At 37.4% G+C, this 19,268-nt stretch overlaps 1 protein-coding gene across 2 annotated transcripts; it reads left to right on the forward strand.

Moving 5' to 3' along the window:
- The first annotated feature begins 185 nt into the window (after positions 1–185).
- On the forward strand, positions 186–17,763 carry MS3_00002108 (uncharacterized protein). 2 transcript variants are annotated; one of them, XM_051209672.1, is made up of 9 exons: positions 186–292; positions 327–368; positions 949–1,046; positions 2,498–2,611; positions 2,655–2,726; positions 9,737–9,803; positions 11,058–11,089; positions 12,848–13,127; positions 14,884–17,763. In XM_051209672.1, the coding sequence occupies exons 1-9, from the start codon at positions 212–214 to the stop codon at positions 14,974–14,976; spliced, it is 879 nt and encodes a 292-aa protein (XP_051075131.1). In that variant the 5' UTR covers positions 186–211; the 3' UTR covers positions 14,977–17,763. The 2 variants fall into 2 exon arrangements, with proteins under 2 accessions (XP_051075131.1, XP_051075130.1); XM_051209671.1 differs by adding an exon at positions 2,770–4,760 and having other exon boundaries at positions 186–1,046.
- The last annotated feature ends 1,505 nt before the right edge of the window (positions 17,764–19,268 follow it).

The raw sequence follows: 19,268 nt of genomic DNA on the forward strand, positions 1-19,268 counted from the left end.
CGGTCCTTACTGCACAATTCTAAAATCTGATGCTGTAACTTTATTGTACTTGGTCTGAAATAAGGATAAGGTGATAAATAAGTGAATAAAGTATGACCTAACAAATCCATTTTATTCGCAGGGTACGGCTAGTTGTATTGACACATGAGTTTACAAGTGAGAAAAATTGAAGATTATACGCCTAATGTGTCGACGTGTTTGAATTACAGCGATGCGAAGTAATAAGTGTGACTTTATTCATCTGAGATTGACTGAAAGTCTTCTATGTTCTCTGGAAAATATCAAACAAAACGTAAACATTATTTAATCTCCCACTAGTACTTTAGGGCGGTAAGATCACACTTGCTTGTGAACCGCAGCAAAACCCGGTATGTTTTAATGTGTTATTTTTCTGTTGTCTTTTTATAATACTTCTACTAGTTGTTTCTGAGAATCGAGAAAATTACTCAAAGGAAGTGACTTGTTAGAAACCCTGCGACAAATTTTTTATTCATTATTAAGTTCATATCATTATTCATGAATAATGAGCTGCAGCTCACTAGCTCCTTTTCTAGTTCATCTTTCAATTTTTTTGTAACAATCTCGTTCATAATAAGCACTTTTAAGTACTTTAACGGTAAATGGTATGAGTTGTTTGGTTTCTATCCTAGGTTGGCGAGGATTTTTAAACATCATGTATTCAGAGTAGCTAAGCCTGTCTTAAATCTAGGTGACCGAAATCTATAAGTTGAAAACGAAATGCTTAAAATACCTCAGCCAATCATGCATTTTTATTGGTGGTCATTTGCTCTGTTACCAAAAAATTAAGTAGAGACGAATGATGGATCTAAATCAGCACGGATGTGATTTCCGTTAAAATGGAAAGCCAAAACATAACTAATGTTATAGTAGTTTGTTTTGACTGAGTAACTATCGATCCCTCCTTTCCAACTTTTCTATTTCTTTTAGAAGATTGTAGTTACTACTTCGGGATCAGATTCCGTTTATGAACTCGAACCCGACCATGGTACAGTATATTTTTCGCTCGTCAATGTTAGGAAATCAGTGTAAGTTCATAACTTTCCTTGGAGTACTTAAACACTGCTCACTTGCTGGGATTAGGTTAGTTTTAATAAGTAATTATTGGTACCAGGTTGGTGCCAGGTTTTCTCTGGTCTTTACCACAATATCCAAAAACTCTTCACCTTCCATTAAACTAGTTTCAATCCTTATTAGTGCGGTAGTTTGGTGGTCAAAGCTCTAGAATTTTGACCATTTGGTTGGCTGTTCGAAATTCATCTCAATTATATCTATTTGCCCCACCAGGATGCATCAATAGCCCTCATGCTAAGCGTGACTCAAAATATCATGCAACAACTTTGATGTAATCACATATTAAAATGTATATTTCCATCATAAGATTTGTTAGTTACACTTATCGTTGCTGTACGAAACCCTACGGATAGCTATATTTGTATTGTTTACTCTTCAGAAATGCCTATGTTTTGCCTTTTTATTGATATTCCCAGAGTTATAGAAATGGGTTTTTTGTTACTAGCTAACATCTCGGCGAGTTCTGAGGTTGGATATATACAGCAAACTACTTGCTGTGATGTTAATGGTCACTGTAGAAAAAAAGTTAGAGAACTCAATGTTGAACTTGGCTGTTAGTTGTTTCCATCTACCCATCTTTCAGTGCTTTTGGGAACCGACAGAGGTCATAAGTAAAGTACACGGACTTAATAATAGAGATAGAACGTTGATATTGTTTTCAACTTTCGAGAATTGTAACTCCATTACTAAAGTGTTCTTTTTTACCTAATCGTCTTTGCACATAGGTAATAATCCGATGTTCTGTCAATTTCATTTTATGGGAAATCCGCTCAGATAACAAAGCGTGTTCTACAAGATATGTGCTCTGTGGGGTAGTTTTTCGTATATGATTGCCAAATTCTATCATGAATTTCCGGCTATAGATTAGGACCATCACTTGTCCTCTTTACTTTCGTATGCTTTGGCAAGACAACAGTCAAAGATTAGGGATTTATATTTAAGATCACTTTTAGACATTAGTTTTCTCCTAGTGCAAAAAGCTCTTTTCGTTTAGAATTCCAGGCAGCATTTCGATTCTCATGACAATTATAACAATCTAGAGTTAATTACATCAGTAAATTTCTTCACAGACACGAGCCCATCAACTCCAACCATACTAGGCTGAACTCGATTTAACACAAAGTTATGTATCTGGGTTGTTTTATTTTCATTTTAATTTTTCTGGTTTCATACCTTCCACTCAAAAGCCCGTTTCTATTGTAATTTTAGACCATCGTGTTGTTTGTGTAACTTTGTATGAAAATTTTTCACAATAATGGAACTTTTAACGCTTTTCATAGCAAAATAGGTGTAATGTAGGAATGCGAGACATGGTTTCAATATTTGTTTACCTTTCAAGTGGTTTTTGATTTCCAACTATAAAAACATTTTTGCTGTTTTTATTATATCCTTTGATTTATTGTAGTGGAAAGTGTCTACAAAATATCCAGTATAGATACAGAACTAAAGCCACTGATGACAGCTTTGTTAAAGCACGTGAAAATCTTGTCAAGGAAGTGGAAAACAGTCGCCAACAAAAGTAAGACCAAAACAATTATAATTAAAACAATCATTTGTTTTAGAATCAAAGCGCTTGAATATCAGTTGAAATCTGCCTCGTTAATTAAAGACGAACGCAATACAAAGGCTAGAAAGTATGTTACCTTTATATCAGTCCACAAATTTTGCTGACTTTAGTACACACAGTTATGGTTTCGAGTTGGAAAAAAGTTAGGGGCGGCCAAACCAAAACGTGATATCAGTCCATAAATTCACCACCTTCTGGTCTGAGCCATGTCGGTAGATACAGACTACTTGGTTGGGGTCCACATGACTATCGTAACCAATGGTTGGAGACTGTTGGTGACATGGCTCAAAATCGATCACAATGGCGTCGGTGTATACACTCTCAGTCTTTCCTTAAACTGTGAAATTAAAATTGCTTTATACCTTGCTTTCTATGAACTAATTATTTCTTCCTATATTATATTCTTATACACAATCTTTCTTCTATATATTACTACCATTGAAGTAACTACTTATATGAATTAGGTGTTTATCTTGTTGTGCTGATGAGGTGTGGCAACTTGGACCGATGCATATATGTACCTAGTCTTACGTTGTAGTTGACTGACTGGTTTCGAGTTGCTTATATCAAACATTTGTTATTTTCCTGTTCATTTTTAGGAGCTTCGCTATCTTAGTAGTTCTGTGGATATAGTAATGTATAACACGACCAAAAATGGATTTGTTTAGATCATTACTCTTCAGGCTAGTAAGTATAACAATGTGAAAATGAACAGGTAATTAACGAGAAAGGAGAATATAGGTTTAGGCTAGTAAAATATTCGAGGTTAAAAGAAAGTTAAAATTTGAATGTTGCCGAACTTAATATTTTAGGGACCTTAGTCCTAAAACATACACTTGACACAATTCAGTTCAATACTTACTGAGTGCATGGTCGTTTCTATTTCTTTGAAGACTTCCGTCCTGCGTTTGCGCAGACAGCACTTAGTATCACATTTTGTGGTCATTGATGTCGTAACGTATTCTAGTTGAAATCCAATTATCCTTAGTCGTGTATGTTTACCGGCTAACTCACTTCAAGGCTCATAATAGTTCTAACAAGCCAGCATTACTTTGGAGACACTTGAAATCGTGTACTTGTATTTAATAATGAAGCACTTTTAGTCTTATACTTTTGGGCCTAAACAACAGCACCTCTCGGTCACATGTGATTTCACTACTATTTTGCATCTTCATGAAATAGGCTATACAGAAAATGTATTGTATTTTAAATCACAGATGATCGTAAGTAATATTTTATAGATGAGCTTGGCTTCCGTTAGTTTGACCTGTTTTACTAACATTTTCTACTTATCGAAAATTAAGTTGATGGTTAACGATCATTTGCTAGACCATGCTTGTAGAAGAAAGTTCGGAAAGGCTAAAGCTGGATGTTAGACATTTAAATACATTTATTGTCTTAATTAAAATTAAAAGTTGAAATTTCTATTAACACTATATTCATAGAAATATTGTGCTAGTTATTGTTAAAATAGAGTACACTGTAATGCCAAGTCACGTAGTCTATTAGTTATATTACCAGTTTACTCAGTCAAATTTAGTACTTCAGTCAGTCAGTTACAAAGTAGGACCAGGTACATATATGCATCGGTCCAAGTTGCCACACCTCATCAGCACAACAAGATAAACACCTAATTCATATAAGTAGTTACTTCAATGGTAGTAATATATAGAAGAAAGATTGTGTATAAGAATATAATATAGGAAGAAATAATTAGTTCATAGAAAGCAAGGTATAAAGCAATTTTAATTTCACAGTTTAAGGAAAGACTGAGAGTGTATACACCGACGCCATTGTGATCGATTTTGAGCCATGTCACCAACAGTCTCCAACCATTGGTTACGATAGTCATGTGGACCCCAACCAAGTAGTCTGTATCTACCGACATGGCTCAGACCAGAAGGTGGTGAATTTATGGACTGATATCACGTTTTGGTTTGGCCGCCCCTAACTCCTCCAACACTAGTCAGCATTGCGCGTCGTGGTAATCGGTGTCTGGGCATACGTAACACGTGGCCCAACCATGTCAGTCGATGGAGATTCGCACAGTATACTTGTCCTTTAATTGATAGACGGATATTTCACCTTCACCATAGGTGATGTAAGTTGGCAAAAGCAAAACGAGCTTTGTGAATCCGTGCAGAGTTTTGGTCAGACACCAACCAACTAGGGTTGATCAGACTTCCAAGATAAGTGAAGTTGTCGATGCGTTTGACTACTTCACTCCCTATCCTTGATTCAGGTGTTGATGTAGATCAGTCCTGAAGCAACAAGCGTGCATTTATAGGGAGGGAAAAGGCAATAAAATTAGTATTTATCAAAATGACACTAACTACTAATCAGCGACTGATCACTGTAAATAATACTTTTCTGTAGATGATCTGTTCTTGACTGGACAACCTATTAGCCACATATTCAATTACAGTACTGAAAAACAAACGTTTGTATATCCTAGCACAAAATCAAGACCGGTTGATTTCGAACACTGACCATCCCGACCGTTGTTGCTACCTTGACGTGGTGGTCGGGCTTGCCTATCGTGATGAAGCGACCGAGTTATACTGGCTGGAACAACCGTTCCTCAACGTCCTTCTATGTCAGACATGTCAGTTGAAAAGCGGTAAGACTAAGAGGAACAAACCCAGGGTCCGAAGGCGAAGTCGTACTGCTAACTGTACAGAAGTGTGACAGCAGTAAGGTGTTTCCTTCAGACAACCAGCATGACAGCGATGCTGCCTTCCCACAAGGAGGGGTGGGGTTAGAAAAGGTCGACCCTAAAAATGCACACCTCGCCTCATCCCACGGATATCCGTCTCCGGCGGTAAGGTCTCAACAAGTACGGAGCTAATACTGCGGTCATGCTCCCAGGTCACTAAGACCACCTCTAATCCAATTTCCGTTTCAGGTACCTCCAGAACAACCCTTCCACGGTGTGGGCAACCGGGAAGTGATAACCGCTCTCATACCTCTAACAGCACTCAAGACCACTGTATTCATAATCAACCTCCGTCTTCACTTCCTATTATTCCTCCTACATCGACTTTCACCTCTAAACTTCCTCTTTCGGCTTCCCCCTCAAGTGTCACCACAGCCAACGATTCTAGTGCTCAAAACACTGTCCCAGGTCTACTGAAACCTCGCTCCAAACTACACATTGGAGCCTTCAACGTACGCACACTATGTCAAATCGGTCAACAGGCTTCCTTGGCTAGAGCCCTAGAATCTCGTACCATTGATGTATGCTGTGTCTCTGAAACACACATACAGGATCCTAGTGTGGTCATTCACTTCACCTCACCTCGGCAAAACGGAGAGCCAACGAGACACACCCTCCGTGTATCTGGTGACCCTATGGCCAGCTCTCGTGGACTGGCAGGAGTAGGGATAGCACTAAGCATGAGGGCGGAACAAGCACTGTTAGAGTGGATCCCCGTTAACAGTCGTTTATGTGCTGTTCGGCTAAACGGCTCCGTAAGAACTCGGAAGGATAAGGACACACATCGTTGCCTTTTTGTCGTTTCTGCCTACGCTCCCATCGACTGCAGCTCAGATGAAATGAAAGATGAATTTTACAGAAAGCTATCTGAACTTCTTCAGGAAGTCAGTCAGCTACAATGTAGGACCAGGCACATATATGCATCGGTCCAAGTTGCCATACCTCATTAACACAACAAGATGGACACCGAATTCATAAAAGTAGTTAATTCAGAGGTGGTAATATGTAAAAGAAAGATTGCAATAAGGATATAGTACAGGAAGAAAGAATTAGTTCATAGAAAGAAAGATATGAAGCTATTTTAATCTCGGACCTTGGGTTTGCTGCTTTTAGTCTTACCGCTCTTCAACCGACCTGTCTGACATGGTAGGACGTTGAGGAACGGTTGTTCCAGCCAATATAGCTCGGTTGCTTCATCACGATAGGCAAGTCCGACCACCACGTCAAGGTAGCACCAACGGTCGGAAAGCTAAACGTTCAAACATAGTACTCGTAACAGGTGACTTTAATGCCGAGATAGGTAGTTTAAACCAAACAGAAAGACATTTAGGTGGGTATTTTAGTATTCCGGCACAACGAACAGATAATGGTGATCGTCTGCTGCAACTATGCTCAGACAATCGTTTATTTTTAGCAAACACAAATTTTAAGCATAAGGAGAGATATCGTCTAACATGGTGACCCCCTACACCAAACTAACGATGGACTCGAATAGACAATATTGCCATCAGTCATCGTTGGAGAGGGTCGGTAGAAGATTGTCGCTCATTCTGGAGTACCTGCTTGGACTCCGACCATGCCCTCATACGAGCACGCATCTGCTTGCGCCTCACTGGACGCAAAAAAGCCACACTAAAAAGACCCATTAGAACTGAGTTGAGTAACGAGAAAACCAAAAGTAGGTTCCAGGAACAACTGAGGTCACAATTAGGTAGTTCTGAAGACGAGGCTGACCCAGATGTTGCTTGGAAAAATATACAAGCAGCTGTGGAAATAGCAGTGACATCTATTAGCGACTTAAACCACAGAGTTACAAAGAACCAGTGGATTTCTTCAAAGTCTATCACACTGATGGATTCTCGCAAACTCATCCCATCAGGTTCCGAACATGATGAAGAGCGACAACAATTCAGATCTAGGTTATGAAAAAGTCTAAGAAACGACCGTGAGCAGTGGTGGGCAACGAAAGCAAAAGAGATGTAAAAGGCGGCGACTATAGGGAACACAAAACAGCTTTACAGACTAATAAAAGAAACTGGAATTAATAAGTCAAGTGTAAGTAAGATTATATCGGAAAAAGACGATACTCTCATCTGCTCCCAGTCCAGACGTTTAGAACGATGGGCGGAACATTTCAGAGAACAGTTCAGCTGGCCTTCAGCTACTCTACAACTACCCTCCATTCCCGGACAGTGTGAATGGAACATCGAAGTAGGTCCCCCAACTCTTGCTGAAGTTCAAAAGGCTATAGCTAATCTGAAACGAGGAAGAGCAGCTGGTCCAGATGGACTGGCTCCAGAGGTCTTTAAGGATGGTGGTCCAAGTTTAGCGATTAGGTTGACTAATATTTTAGCTAAGATCTGGGAGTTAGACGTTATCCCATCTGACTGGTCACAATCACTTATCGTCCCAATATATAAAAGAGGGTTAAAATCATCCTGTGACAACCATAGAGGGATTAGTTTAACTAATATAGTATCTAAAATACTAGCCTCGATAATTATCAGACGCCTAACTAAGACTCGTGAACTGCAAACACGAGAGAACCAAGCTGGCTTCAGACCTGGTCGTGGCTGCATCGACCACATATTCACCATTCGTCAGGTTCTAGAACAGGCATAATTACCGGCGTCCGACAGTGGTGGTCTTTTTTTGCTTGAAAGCAGCATTTGACTCGGTAGACCGCGAGATTCTGTGGCAGTGTCTGTCATTGAAAGGTGTACCTCAGAAGTACATAAACCTTGTGAAGGCTATTTACTCGAACACTACCAGTCGAGTCAGAGCTTATGGCGAACTGTCATCTGCTTTTGCAACCTCAAGTGGTGTCCATCAAGGCTGTCCACTTTCCCCATTTTTGTTTAACTTCGTCATAGACCTATTGATAGAAATAACATTCTCGTCTACTGAATTCTCGGGTATTGATCTCCTTCCAGGAGGTCCACTTATGGACTTAGAATACGCAGATGATATAGTCCTGTTTGGTGAAGACGCTGTTAAAATGTATGGTCTTTTGGTAGCACTAAGCAACAATGCCAGAATGTTTGGAATGCGCTTCTCTCCCTCTAAATGCAAGTTGTTGCTTCAGGACTGGTCTGCGTCAACCAACACCTGAACTAAGGATAGGGAGTGAAGTAGTCGAACGCGTTGACAACTTCACTTATGTTGGAAGTCTGATCAGCCCTAATGGATTGGTGTCTGACGAAATCTGAGCACGAATTCGAAAAGCTCGTTTCGCTTTTGCCAACTTACGTCACCTATGGCGAAGGCGAGATATCTGTCTATCAATAAGAGGACGAGTATACTGCGTGGCAGTCCGTTCTGTTTTAATTTACGGCAGCGAAACATGGAGATTAAGAGTAGAAGACACTTGTAAGCTACTAGTATTTGACAACAGATGCCTTATAAATATTGCTGGCGTCTGCTGGGATCACCGGGTAAGTAATAATAGGGTTGAACGCAGAGTATTAGGTAATGATGGTAAATCAGTCGGTAAGGTTGTGAATCCTCATCGACTAAGACTGTTGGGTCACGTGTTACGTATGCCCGAACACCGATTACCACGACGTGGAATGCTAACCGGTTATCGGGATGGTTTGAAGAAAGTTAGGTGCGGCCAAACCAAAACGTGGCATCAGTGCTTGAAGTCACTAACTTCTAGTCTGAGCCATGTTGGTAGATGCAGACTACTTGGTTGGGGTCCGCGTGACTATCGTAACTAATGGTTGGAAACTCTTGGTGACATGGTTCGGAATCGATGACAGTGGCGTCGGTGTATACACTCTCTATCTTCCCTTAAACTAAGAGATTAAAATCGCTTCATATCTTTCTTTCTATGAACTAATTCTTTCTTCCTGTACTATATCCTTATTGCAATCTTTCTTTTACATATTACCACCTCTGAATTAACTACTTTTATGAATTCGGTGTCCATCTTGTTGTGTTAATGAGGTATGGCAACTTGGACCGATGCATATATGTGCCTGGTCCTACATTGTAGCTGACTGACTGAACATTGACCATCAATAGCTGGTTCAGTAAGGCGTTGCAGTGGCTTAGTGTTTACGACATTCAGGTTTCGACCAGTATGTCACAGGTTCGAATTCTCCTTCATCCGATTCAGTTTGAGCAACTGAGTATTGCCACTAGCCATCACAATAACAGTGTTTCTCAAAGCCGATTACGTATATCTGTACTCGTTAAATAGGGTGCATTAAAGAAGATACTGAAATTGTTGTTTCTGAGTTACCATTTTTTCAATATGAATTATTTGTTAGAGGCTTTTATACTGCAGCCTAGGAATTAAGAAGCTTCGTGCCTTAAAGTTGTGAAATTTAATTCAGTTTCTATTTTGATGAACTCAGAAATTTGAAAAGAAATTCACTTTCTGGGCCTCCATCGAAGATGCCGAAAATTTCGGTTGGTAACAATGTGAGTTATATTGTCTTTACGCCTGTTGTTTAAAGACAAGATATACTATTCCTTAATAATATATAATTATAGCGTTTTCAGCTTTTTGTTAAAACTATGAGTCGTCACCCCATAAATCGTTTTCTGTCCTGGTTATAGTCGGACAGTTGTACATTTTCGAAAGAATGTTATGTGCATTCGTGTGCAGATCTGTCTAACTGTTAGATCTCAGATCTTGTGACTTGCGTGTTTCTAGACACCGAAAAATGTATCTTGGCCTCATATAGAGTGAGTCAAAATAATGTAAAATAAGTTTTTCAAGGTTAAAAAATTAATTGTTGGTAATTTTTTGTGCATTACTTCACGTTCAAGCTGCGAAAACTAAGGATAGTCATTACAAACTATAACGATTATCCCTAAATGGAAGTATAGGTTATTCATCTAGCGTTTCCAAAATGTTAAACATTCGTTGATATGAAACTTCAGGGGACCTGACGCAAAATTCGTTGCAAGTTCATAAAATCTGTTCATTTTTTCCCTTTAAATTCTAAACGTCTTATTAATTATTTATCCATTTATTTTATTATTTACTTATTCACCCTTCCTACTTTTGTGTTTCTATGTTATGGAAACCCAAGCAGATTTAACTTTTGGAAAGTTTCCAAGTCTTAATCTACGTCTATATGCTTTGTATAGTCAGGAAAATTGACTTCATGTTCAAATCTTGGACAGGATGTAAAATATTCATGTTGTCGTAATTAGCACATTTTCATCAACTAAAAATTGGGATGAGTACCACATTAAAATGCCAACTTTAAATGTTTAAATTTCAGCCGATTTTTTAAAATTATGTTAATAATTTATAAAATCGCTAGTGATTTTCTATGTAGTTTAGGGACTAAATCTGAATGACAATCGATAAGCTTAAGCTTTGAGCCTGTACAGTTTTCATCTTACTTTAGATTTTCAACTTTATATGAGTTTTAAAATTTTTATGTATCAAGTTAACTATCTCATGACTCTAATGAAATTCATTTCTATCAACTATTTACTTGTGTAAGTAAAAATAATAAGCAGATGTCTAGAAATTGCCATAATTTCACAAGTATATTTTCTACAGTTTTACTCATTTACCCACAGTATTATTACACCATTATAATTTTTATATCATGCTTAAATTTGATATTATCTAAATAAATTAATCCGTACCTACAGTTTGTTAACTATAAATTCGAAGTCATTTTTCTGCAGGTTATTTTTTTATTTCTTTTGCAGAAGACAAGAAACTCAGATATTCCGTCTAACATGTAGGTTATACATACTAGTTGTTATTTTTATTGCTCTTAGTCTCACCACTTGTTAATGACAATTCTCTTATTTTTTCTGAGTTCTTTCAATTTCTACAGACTGATGACTCAGTTTGTCTTTGATATTAAACACTGAGTATAATAATCCATCTGATCTAGAATAAATCAAGCGTTTCTTACAAACAATTAATGACATGTTCTTCAATAAAATATTCGCCACTTAAATCACAAATAGGTTTTTGTGCTTGACAAGAAGAACTATATTTATTTCGTCAGAATTTAAATCTACCTCGTCGTCTAAACTGAAATGAAATATGGTGTAAAATCTAATGATTGAAGTCGATTGTTCAAGTTACCACTGGTTCATATTTTCACTCACTATTCTATTTCTAAAAATGAAGTGTTTTAAGATTTTTATTTAAGTAATAAGACAGGACTTAATTGTAAAATTTAAACAGTATGTGATTTTAGCGGTGGAATCCAGGACGCGCGTTTCTTCCTATCTGGGACTCGTCAGCTGGATGTACCTGCATTTGTATCGTAGAATTAATGAGCTTTTATATTGTTCATAGTCAGTTATATCTATGTTTACACTATTGCATATCATTTATACTGAACGCTTTCAAAGCTTCATGCATATTGCGTACACGAGAGTATACTTCAGATGTTTTTTCTTAAAAATAAGTTTTCCTCCAATAACTTAGGAATCGTCAACTTTATTTCAACATTTACTATCGATAACCTCAGCGTGAACTACAGTTTCAAATAAACATATATTTCCTGAGCTAGATTTATCATCATTTTTGTCACTGCACAGGCATTTAAGGGACGAAGGTCATTATAATTGTCTACTTAATTAATATACCCATCATACTTTGCGGTTCGCATCGTCAGTCATTACAAAAAGGGTTTCTTTGCACAAAGTCATTTTTTAAGTGCACTGACAAATGTTTGCAATAGTCAGTTGATTCATTCACCCTGCGTTTTTCAATCGAAGTGGCAACTGGTGTTAATTGATCCCTTGATATCATTTTTATAATACTTACCGATAGTTATCGAATTCTCATTCAAGCCATCGATGTATTTAAAAATTAAAGTCATTGACTTAGTTTCTTTTATCAGATATTACTTACATCATTAGTGATGAATTGCCTAAAATTATCCACATACTAACTAGTAAATTGCATTCATATATGTGGAGCGGCCACTACGTTGTAGAAAATGGATTTATCCAGAATCATCTATTCTATGAACTTCATAACTCGTTCACATAATCCTTGTACAAGCTATTATTTACTTGTGCAATTCCTCAACTATACAGGATTGTGTACTGAAATATGAAGTGCTGTCTTTGTTTAAGAGGTAGAACTAAGTTGGAACCCACGATTGATTAGTTAAAAGTTGAGTGCTACTTCTGATTCGTTTGGGGTAGGAAATGATTGCAAATATTTCTGTAAATATTTTCAAGCAGGATATCTTGTCCTCTAGAGTTCTTATATGTGCTTAAAGTATATAGTAGAATAAGTACGTCAATTTGTCTCATCATCTTTGTTTTAGAAATATTTATTTCAACTGATGGTGTTCAAAACAAGCTGTTTACAGAAAGGATAAGCTATCATGGAAACTAGTGTTCCTTCACTTTAAGTATGAATATCAGTTGCGGTTAGCAAAGTTTTATTCTTGTTAACCAAATGTTATTACTTACTATCTATTATTTCATTGTAATCCCTTGGGGCGTTTTTGTTTTCTTACGTGCAGCCCATCTTCCAAAGAGAAGAGTGTTCAAAGACATGGGAATTTATCTAGTACTTCACCTGAATTAATAACTAATTCCCTTGTCAATATTAAAGCAAAGGTCTCTGATAAAAGTGATAAACAAAAAGTGACACATACTTCAGGAACAGCTGATGTGAATGATGTTGAGAAATTTATTTATAATAAGTGTTTGTCAGCGGTACAAAGGAGAAATGCATTAGAACAACGCCTCCGTGAAGCATATACAAATACCGACGAGTTTGTAAGAGCCGAAGAGATTGAAGTGAGTTTTCTTTTACTTAGGAAAAATTTCTAAATAATAATTGATTACTTATGGATAACTGGTGTCATATTGTCTACTTATTAGAGTTGTGCGATTTTCGCCGATCATTTTTACGTGTCTATTAAACAGAATGACCCATGTTGCACTAATAGGTGTCCATTTATTAAAACCGGTCAACGAAACTGTAAATCTAAATTTTGTTTCTTAGCATTAATTAGTGTGATGCATGTACAACTGATGCTCCATATAATCACTCTAATCCATATGACTGAATAACAAAGCCATTTACCGTTAATACTATCTTTTTTACACCGGTAGCGACTTTCTTAAGTGCTGAATCAAGTATACTAGTTATTCAGTATAGATCAAATTCTATCGATAAAGTTTATAATACAACCACTCATCCAGACAACTTTTTTCTGTCATGCAACATAGTTTTTTGTAACTGAAAATAGACCTTTTTGTTAATTATCATGAATAAATTTTCTGTGGTATATAGCTTTCGATATATTTTACTTCTCCTTAGGCTACACTTTATCATATCGGATAATTGTCGTCTTCCTTTTATTCACTCCTTACTTCTACATGAGTAGTCTATCAAAGCTAATACGACTATATTTTAGTGGCCCAATATCTGATTCCAGATGGAGCATTTCTGCTTATTATCGAAGTATACATGTTGCCAATCCTCGTATATATTTATCGACTTAATCCGCGTTAGTGAATAACAAAATTAATTAAGCCAAATACGAGGACGGATTTTTGAATGCGTATATTTTGTACACTCATTGATTGGAAGAGACAGTCAGAGGAATAAAGCGAAGAGAGTGAAACGAAACGACGTGCAGTGAAGATGGCATGTGAACCAACTCAATTTAACCAAGCATGAATCGATATTTATAGCCAGACGAAAATAAGTTACAGATATGTTTTGAATAAGATAAGAAGTGTACACACATACTCTCATATAAAAACAGTCAAGGTCGATAGGTGAATAATTAAGAAGGTCAAAATATGACTCAAGAAAAATGAATAAATTGGCCTATCCAGAAGGTAGAATAAGTCATATGGGCTTAATATGATAACCAACACTACAACATAACCAACGAAGTAACGAAACCTCGGTTACATTCATCAATCTAGTTTCAAACCTTTACCGTATATATTGCACCATTAATTCCTAGTAGAAACACGTAGTTTACTTCCCAATCTAAGACAACGTTCGTGTGTAGTAAACTGTTAAAATAAACAATCGAAAACTACCGAAGGGGGGATAAAATTATTTATAGATTGATACTAGCAGCAAAAAAGATCTTAGGTTTATAAGAAAAAGGTCATATTGCCACCGACTATACTTTGTAGTGGACTTGATTGATGACGCTGTGAATTGTCAGAAGTTATTTTTATCAATGTACTGAAATTAAGTATCTTTGTTATCAAACAGTATGACATAGACTAAAATGAAGGGTGTTTGATTACTTAATCACCTTGATTTTTGTCATCCCTGATTGTTTATGTTTAAACTAATAAGTATCTCATGTTCATGCTACTTTTGATAAATATCATATATACAAGAACTTTTATACCCTGATGTATACTAACATCGGCAGTTGATTTGTCGCAATATCTTCTGAAATATGTTATCGTGATTTTATCCTTTCAGTTCATTTTCTTTCGATTCCGTGTTTTCGTAATTATTTATACCTTTTCTGATGTTTATCAGCTGTTTTGATTGCTTTTTATTTTATAATAATAGAAAATTAAAATGGATCTATGCACTCTCGTTGATGATCTATACACCGATGAATTGTTGAAAAAATGGATACCTATGTCTATTGGATCTGGATAGTTTTGTTGTGATATCTTATTTTCTTGTGCATATTTTCTTATAAGAGTAGTATATCAAACTATGCAAAAATTTTATGTGTATTCATTTTTGTATAGATTGTAAATAAATTCACGCTGCACAAACATATTCAAATTCATTTTCTTGTTGTTCTGGTATGTTCGTGAGACGCTATTTCATGTTTGCTTCGTTTAAATTGAATTTATTTTTGAAGGATATTAGAGCAGACATTTCATCTTGTTGATGACATGCCTTTATTAATGTGTAAAGATTCTGGTTGTTTTTAATTTCGTTAACACTCGGCTTTTATGGATTTATTAATTTACAAATCAACATTGTATCCAATGTTCTATTAAGATACGATAAATTTTTTAAAACTTGGAATTAAAATAAGTGGCGTTTGGAAGACATTAAAATAAAGATACTTGTAAAATATTTCCGCGATTCAAACTCTAAGTGGTGTATGGGTTAGAAGCTGACCCCGGCTGTAGAATTCTTGATCGAGATCTATGAACCTATCGTTATTCATGGTTGGTGGTGTTAAATTAATTAGCTAGGAGTTTCTCGCAGCTGAGTTGATTCACTTATCCCATATCTTACATTAATCTTCGAGCTTAGTCTTATTCTAAACTTCTGAATTTTGCTACTTTTTTGGAAATCATACTGTCTGTGGATGTTTCCAGTACACACCTCATCTGTCAAATACAATGGACTACATGATTAAATACCGATTACTTGCCTATGACTTCTAATAGCCAATCGTTTACGCAATATTTCCTCTACCACTGATTTGATGAGGTATTTACAGTTTACGTAGGTTTCAGCTCTTACTTACTTACGCCTGTTACTCCTAATGGAGCATAGGCCACCGCCGACCATTCTACAACCCACTCTGTCCTGGGCCTTCTTTTCTAATTCCATCCAATTCTTGTGCATTTTTCTCATGTCTATCTCCATTTCCCGGCGTAATGTGTTCTTTGATCTTCCTCTTTTCCTTTGGCCTTGAGGATTCCATGTAAGGGCTTGTCTTGTGACGCAGTCGGGTGCTTTCCTCAATGTATATCCTATCCACTTCCAGCTCTTCTTCCTGATTTCTTCCTCCGCTGTATCTGTATCTGTCATCCAATCAACCGAAATATAGCGAAACGACCTAATAGCTAAGCATTACACTTATAACACATTCAAGCAAACGAACATGACCTGTTTCTGTTGTCTAGCATTAGCTAAACCGGATTTCTTAATGGTTAATCCTAACTTTTATCTTTGATATATTTGATCCAAATAGTAAGACAAATCATTGATATATTTCGCTTGTTTATGTAATGTATTCTAGATAACTCACGGAGTCTATGGATAAAATTATTGTTATATTGATTCTCTACTTTAGTTTACTCTTGAGCATCATGTAATCAATCTCGTTTCATTGAGACCTACTGCTGCTGAGGCTGCTTCTACACTGGTCGTTTTCTCTTGCATTTGTTGTTGCGTTTGGGATAGAAGGGCCAGATCATCTGCGAAGTCTAGATCGTCCAACTGCATCCTAGATGTCCACTGTATCCCGCGTTTCCCTTCAGATGTTGACGTCTTCATGATCCAGTCGATCACCAGGAAAAAGAGAAAGGGTGAGAGTAGGCAACCTTGCCTAACACCGGTCTTCACTTCGAACGACTTTGTCAACTGTTCTCCATGCACGATTTTGCAGTTTAATCCATCATATGAATTCCGTATGATATTGATTATCTTCTGAGGGACGCCGTAGTGTTGAAGAAGTTTCCATAGTGTTGTTCTGTCCACGCTGTCAAATGCTTTCTCGTAGTCAATGAAGTTGATGTAGAGTGATGAATTCCATTCAATTGATTGTTCCACAATGATCCGTAGAGTTGCGATTTGGTCTGTACACGATCTATCCTTACGGAGTCCTTCATCCTGTTTAACAATACCCTGTTGAAGACTTTTCCTGGTATTGAAAGAAGAGTGATGCCTCTGTAGTTATCACAGTTGCTGAGATCGCCTTTCTTTGGTGATTACCTCTCCTTCCTTGCTTTTCACTGGTCGTTCTGGTTTGCGGCGATTTCCAGAGAGTTTCTTTGTCGTGTCATACAGTTCTCTAATGTTTCCTTCTCTTACAGCCTTTTCCGCCGTCGTTGCTAAATCTTCCACATATTTACGTTTGTCGGTTCTGATGCTCCTCTTCACTTGTTTGTTTACTTCTGTGTATTCAGCTTGTGCCTTGGCTTTTTCTGCTCTTGTTCGACTGGTATTGATTGCTGCTTTCTTGCTCCTCCTTTCTTGAATCTTATCCAATGTATCAACAGTGATCCATTCCTTGTGATGGTGCTTCTTGTGGCCCAGGACCTCATGACATGTTGAAGTGATTGCCTCTTTGATCCCCTTCCAGTTGCTCTCCATAGTAGTTCCTTCTCCATTGAGTAGATCATGAAAGGCCTGGAACTTATTGCTGAGGACTATCTTGAATTCGTTGAGTTTGTCAGTATCCCGAAGAAAGGCCGTATTGAACTTTCGTGATATTGTCCGCCCCGTTGTGCAGTGCTTCTTGAGTTTCAATTTCATCTTGACGATCAGCAAATGATGATCTGATGCTATATCAGCTCCTCTTTTGGTTCTCACGTCGATTTGGTTTTGTGTAGTGTGATCCGGTGAAGTCCATGTGGTTTTGTGAATGCGCTTATATGGGAATATTGTTCCGCCCATGACCAGTTTATTGAAGGCGCATAGATTTGCAAATCTCTCACCATTTTCGTTCCTTTCTCCCAGTCAGTCCGTGTCGTCCCATGATGTCTTCATAGCCAGTGTTGCCCGTTCCAACCTTGTCATTGAAATCTCCCATCAGAATGGTCAGGTCCATTTTGTCGGGCACTTCTCGACGATTGACTGCAGCCTATCATTGAATTGATCTTTCGCGTCTTCATTGTAGTCGTTGGTAGGCGCATAGCATTGGATGATGTTCATTGAAAAGCCCTCTTTCTTTGTTTTGAACGAGGCTTTCATGATCCTTGGTCCATGAGATTCCCATCCTATAAGCGCATTTTACGCTTGTTTGGACAGCATCAATGCAACTCCTTGTGTATGTGGGGCATTTTTTTCTTTATGGCCGGAGTATAACAGGAGCTCTCCTGTAGTTAGTCGTTGTTGTCCAACTTGTGTCCAATGTGTTTCACTGATCCCAAGCACCTCCAGGTTGTATCTCCTCATTTCTGCAGCAATCTGGAAGGCTCTCCCGGTGTCCCACATTGTACGAACATTCCATGTACCTAAATAAATGGTTGCTCTGGTTGTCAGAAGGGGCATCGGCCTCGTAACTTTCGAAGGAACTCGGCTTTCGTCGTGAGGCGTCATAGTTCTTCTAAATGAAGACCTTCTGACTCCCAGGGCAGAGTTTAAAAGGTTCGAATAATTTTTTCTGGTCAGCGTTTTTTAGCGAGTTAGTTTTCTACGGGATAGGGTCGCTAACCCCATGCCCAACCATCCTCCTTTATCCGGGCTTGGGACTGGCAGTAGCCACCGGAGGGACTCCAGGCGGAGTTAGGTTTCAGCTCTTAGCTGTATATTTTTAATGAATCCATTTTGTCTGAGGTTATGTTTCTTTTGTGGTTTGAGTAATGACTCATCCGCTTAAGTGTATTATACGAGACACTTCTAACCTGTGACTCCATGTACGGAGTTTTATTTCATAAGCCACAGTATATATGTTTGAAAGAAAAGACTACTAATGAAACAAAATTCACACTTTGATGTGTTTAGTTTGACCGAGAAAGTGCAATAGCATCTTGCTAGCTATTCTCAAATGATGTTAATTACTCGAAAATTTCTCCAACTCTTCATACAGCTACAATTTGCAGTCATAATTTCATATGAACTCTACAAATGGCATGTTTTTAGTTGATCAACAGAACTAATTCTGTTAATTTTCGAAATTGTATTGAACGGTGATGTTTCGGATTTCAGAGAAAAAACATCGTACTGGATGCTCCTGTTTTATGATATCTTTGTGAGTGACATTTCTTAAAATATGCACTGAATGATTACTGATCGGTTTACTCCATAACCAAATTTTAGTTGCTCAGTGATGACTTACAAAACTGAAGTTTTCGACAACTATTTACAGCCAAGCGATGAAAATCTTAACTCAGGAGGTAAATCACAAACTGAAAGGTGGGGGAAATATCCAGTTTTTTCCGTTATTCAGTTAAATAAAAGAATTACTTTGCTAAATAAATATGACGTATCTAAATTATAAAGGATAACATTTCGCAGAGCAGATTATAGACAAAAAT

This window comes from Schistosoma haematobium, chromosome 1 (assembly GCF_000699445.3).
Source record: "Schistosoma haematobium chromosome 1, whole genome shotgun sequence".
NCBI classification, from domain to species: Eukaryota; Metazoa; Platyhelminthes; class Trematoda; order Strigeidida; family Schistosomatidae; genus Schistosoma; species Schistosoma haematobium.

Excerpts from the sequence above, each read along its gene's own strand:
- MS3_00002108 (XM_051209672.1), top strand. The coding sequence starts at position 212 with ATGCGAAGTAATAAGTGTGACTTTATTCATCTGAGATTGACTGAAAGT. Across the intron at positions 2,612-2,654 it reads GAAAACAGTCGCCAACAAAA|AATCAAAGCGCTTGAATATC; the intron begins GTAAGACCAAAA and ends CATTTGTTTTAG. Across the intron at positions 2,727-9,736 it reads CGCAATACAAAGGCTAGAAA|AAATTTGAAAAGAAATTCAC; the intron begins GTATGTTACCTT and ends TGATGAACTCAG.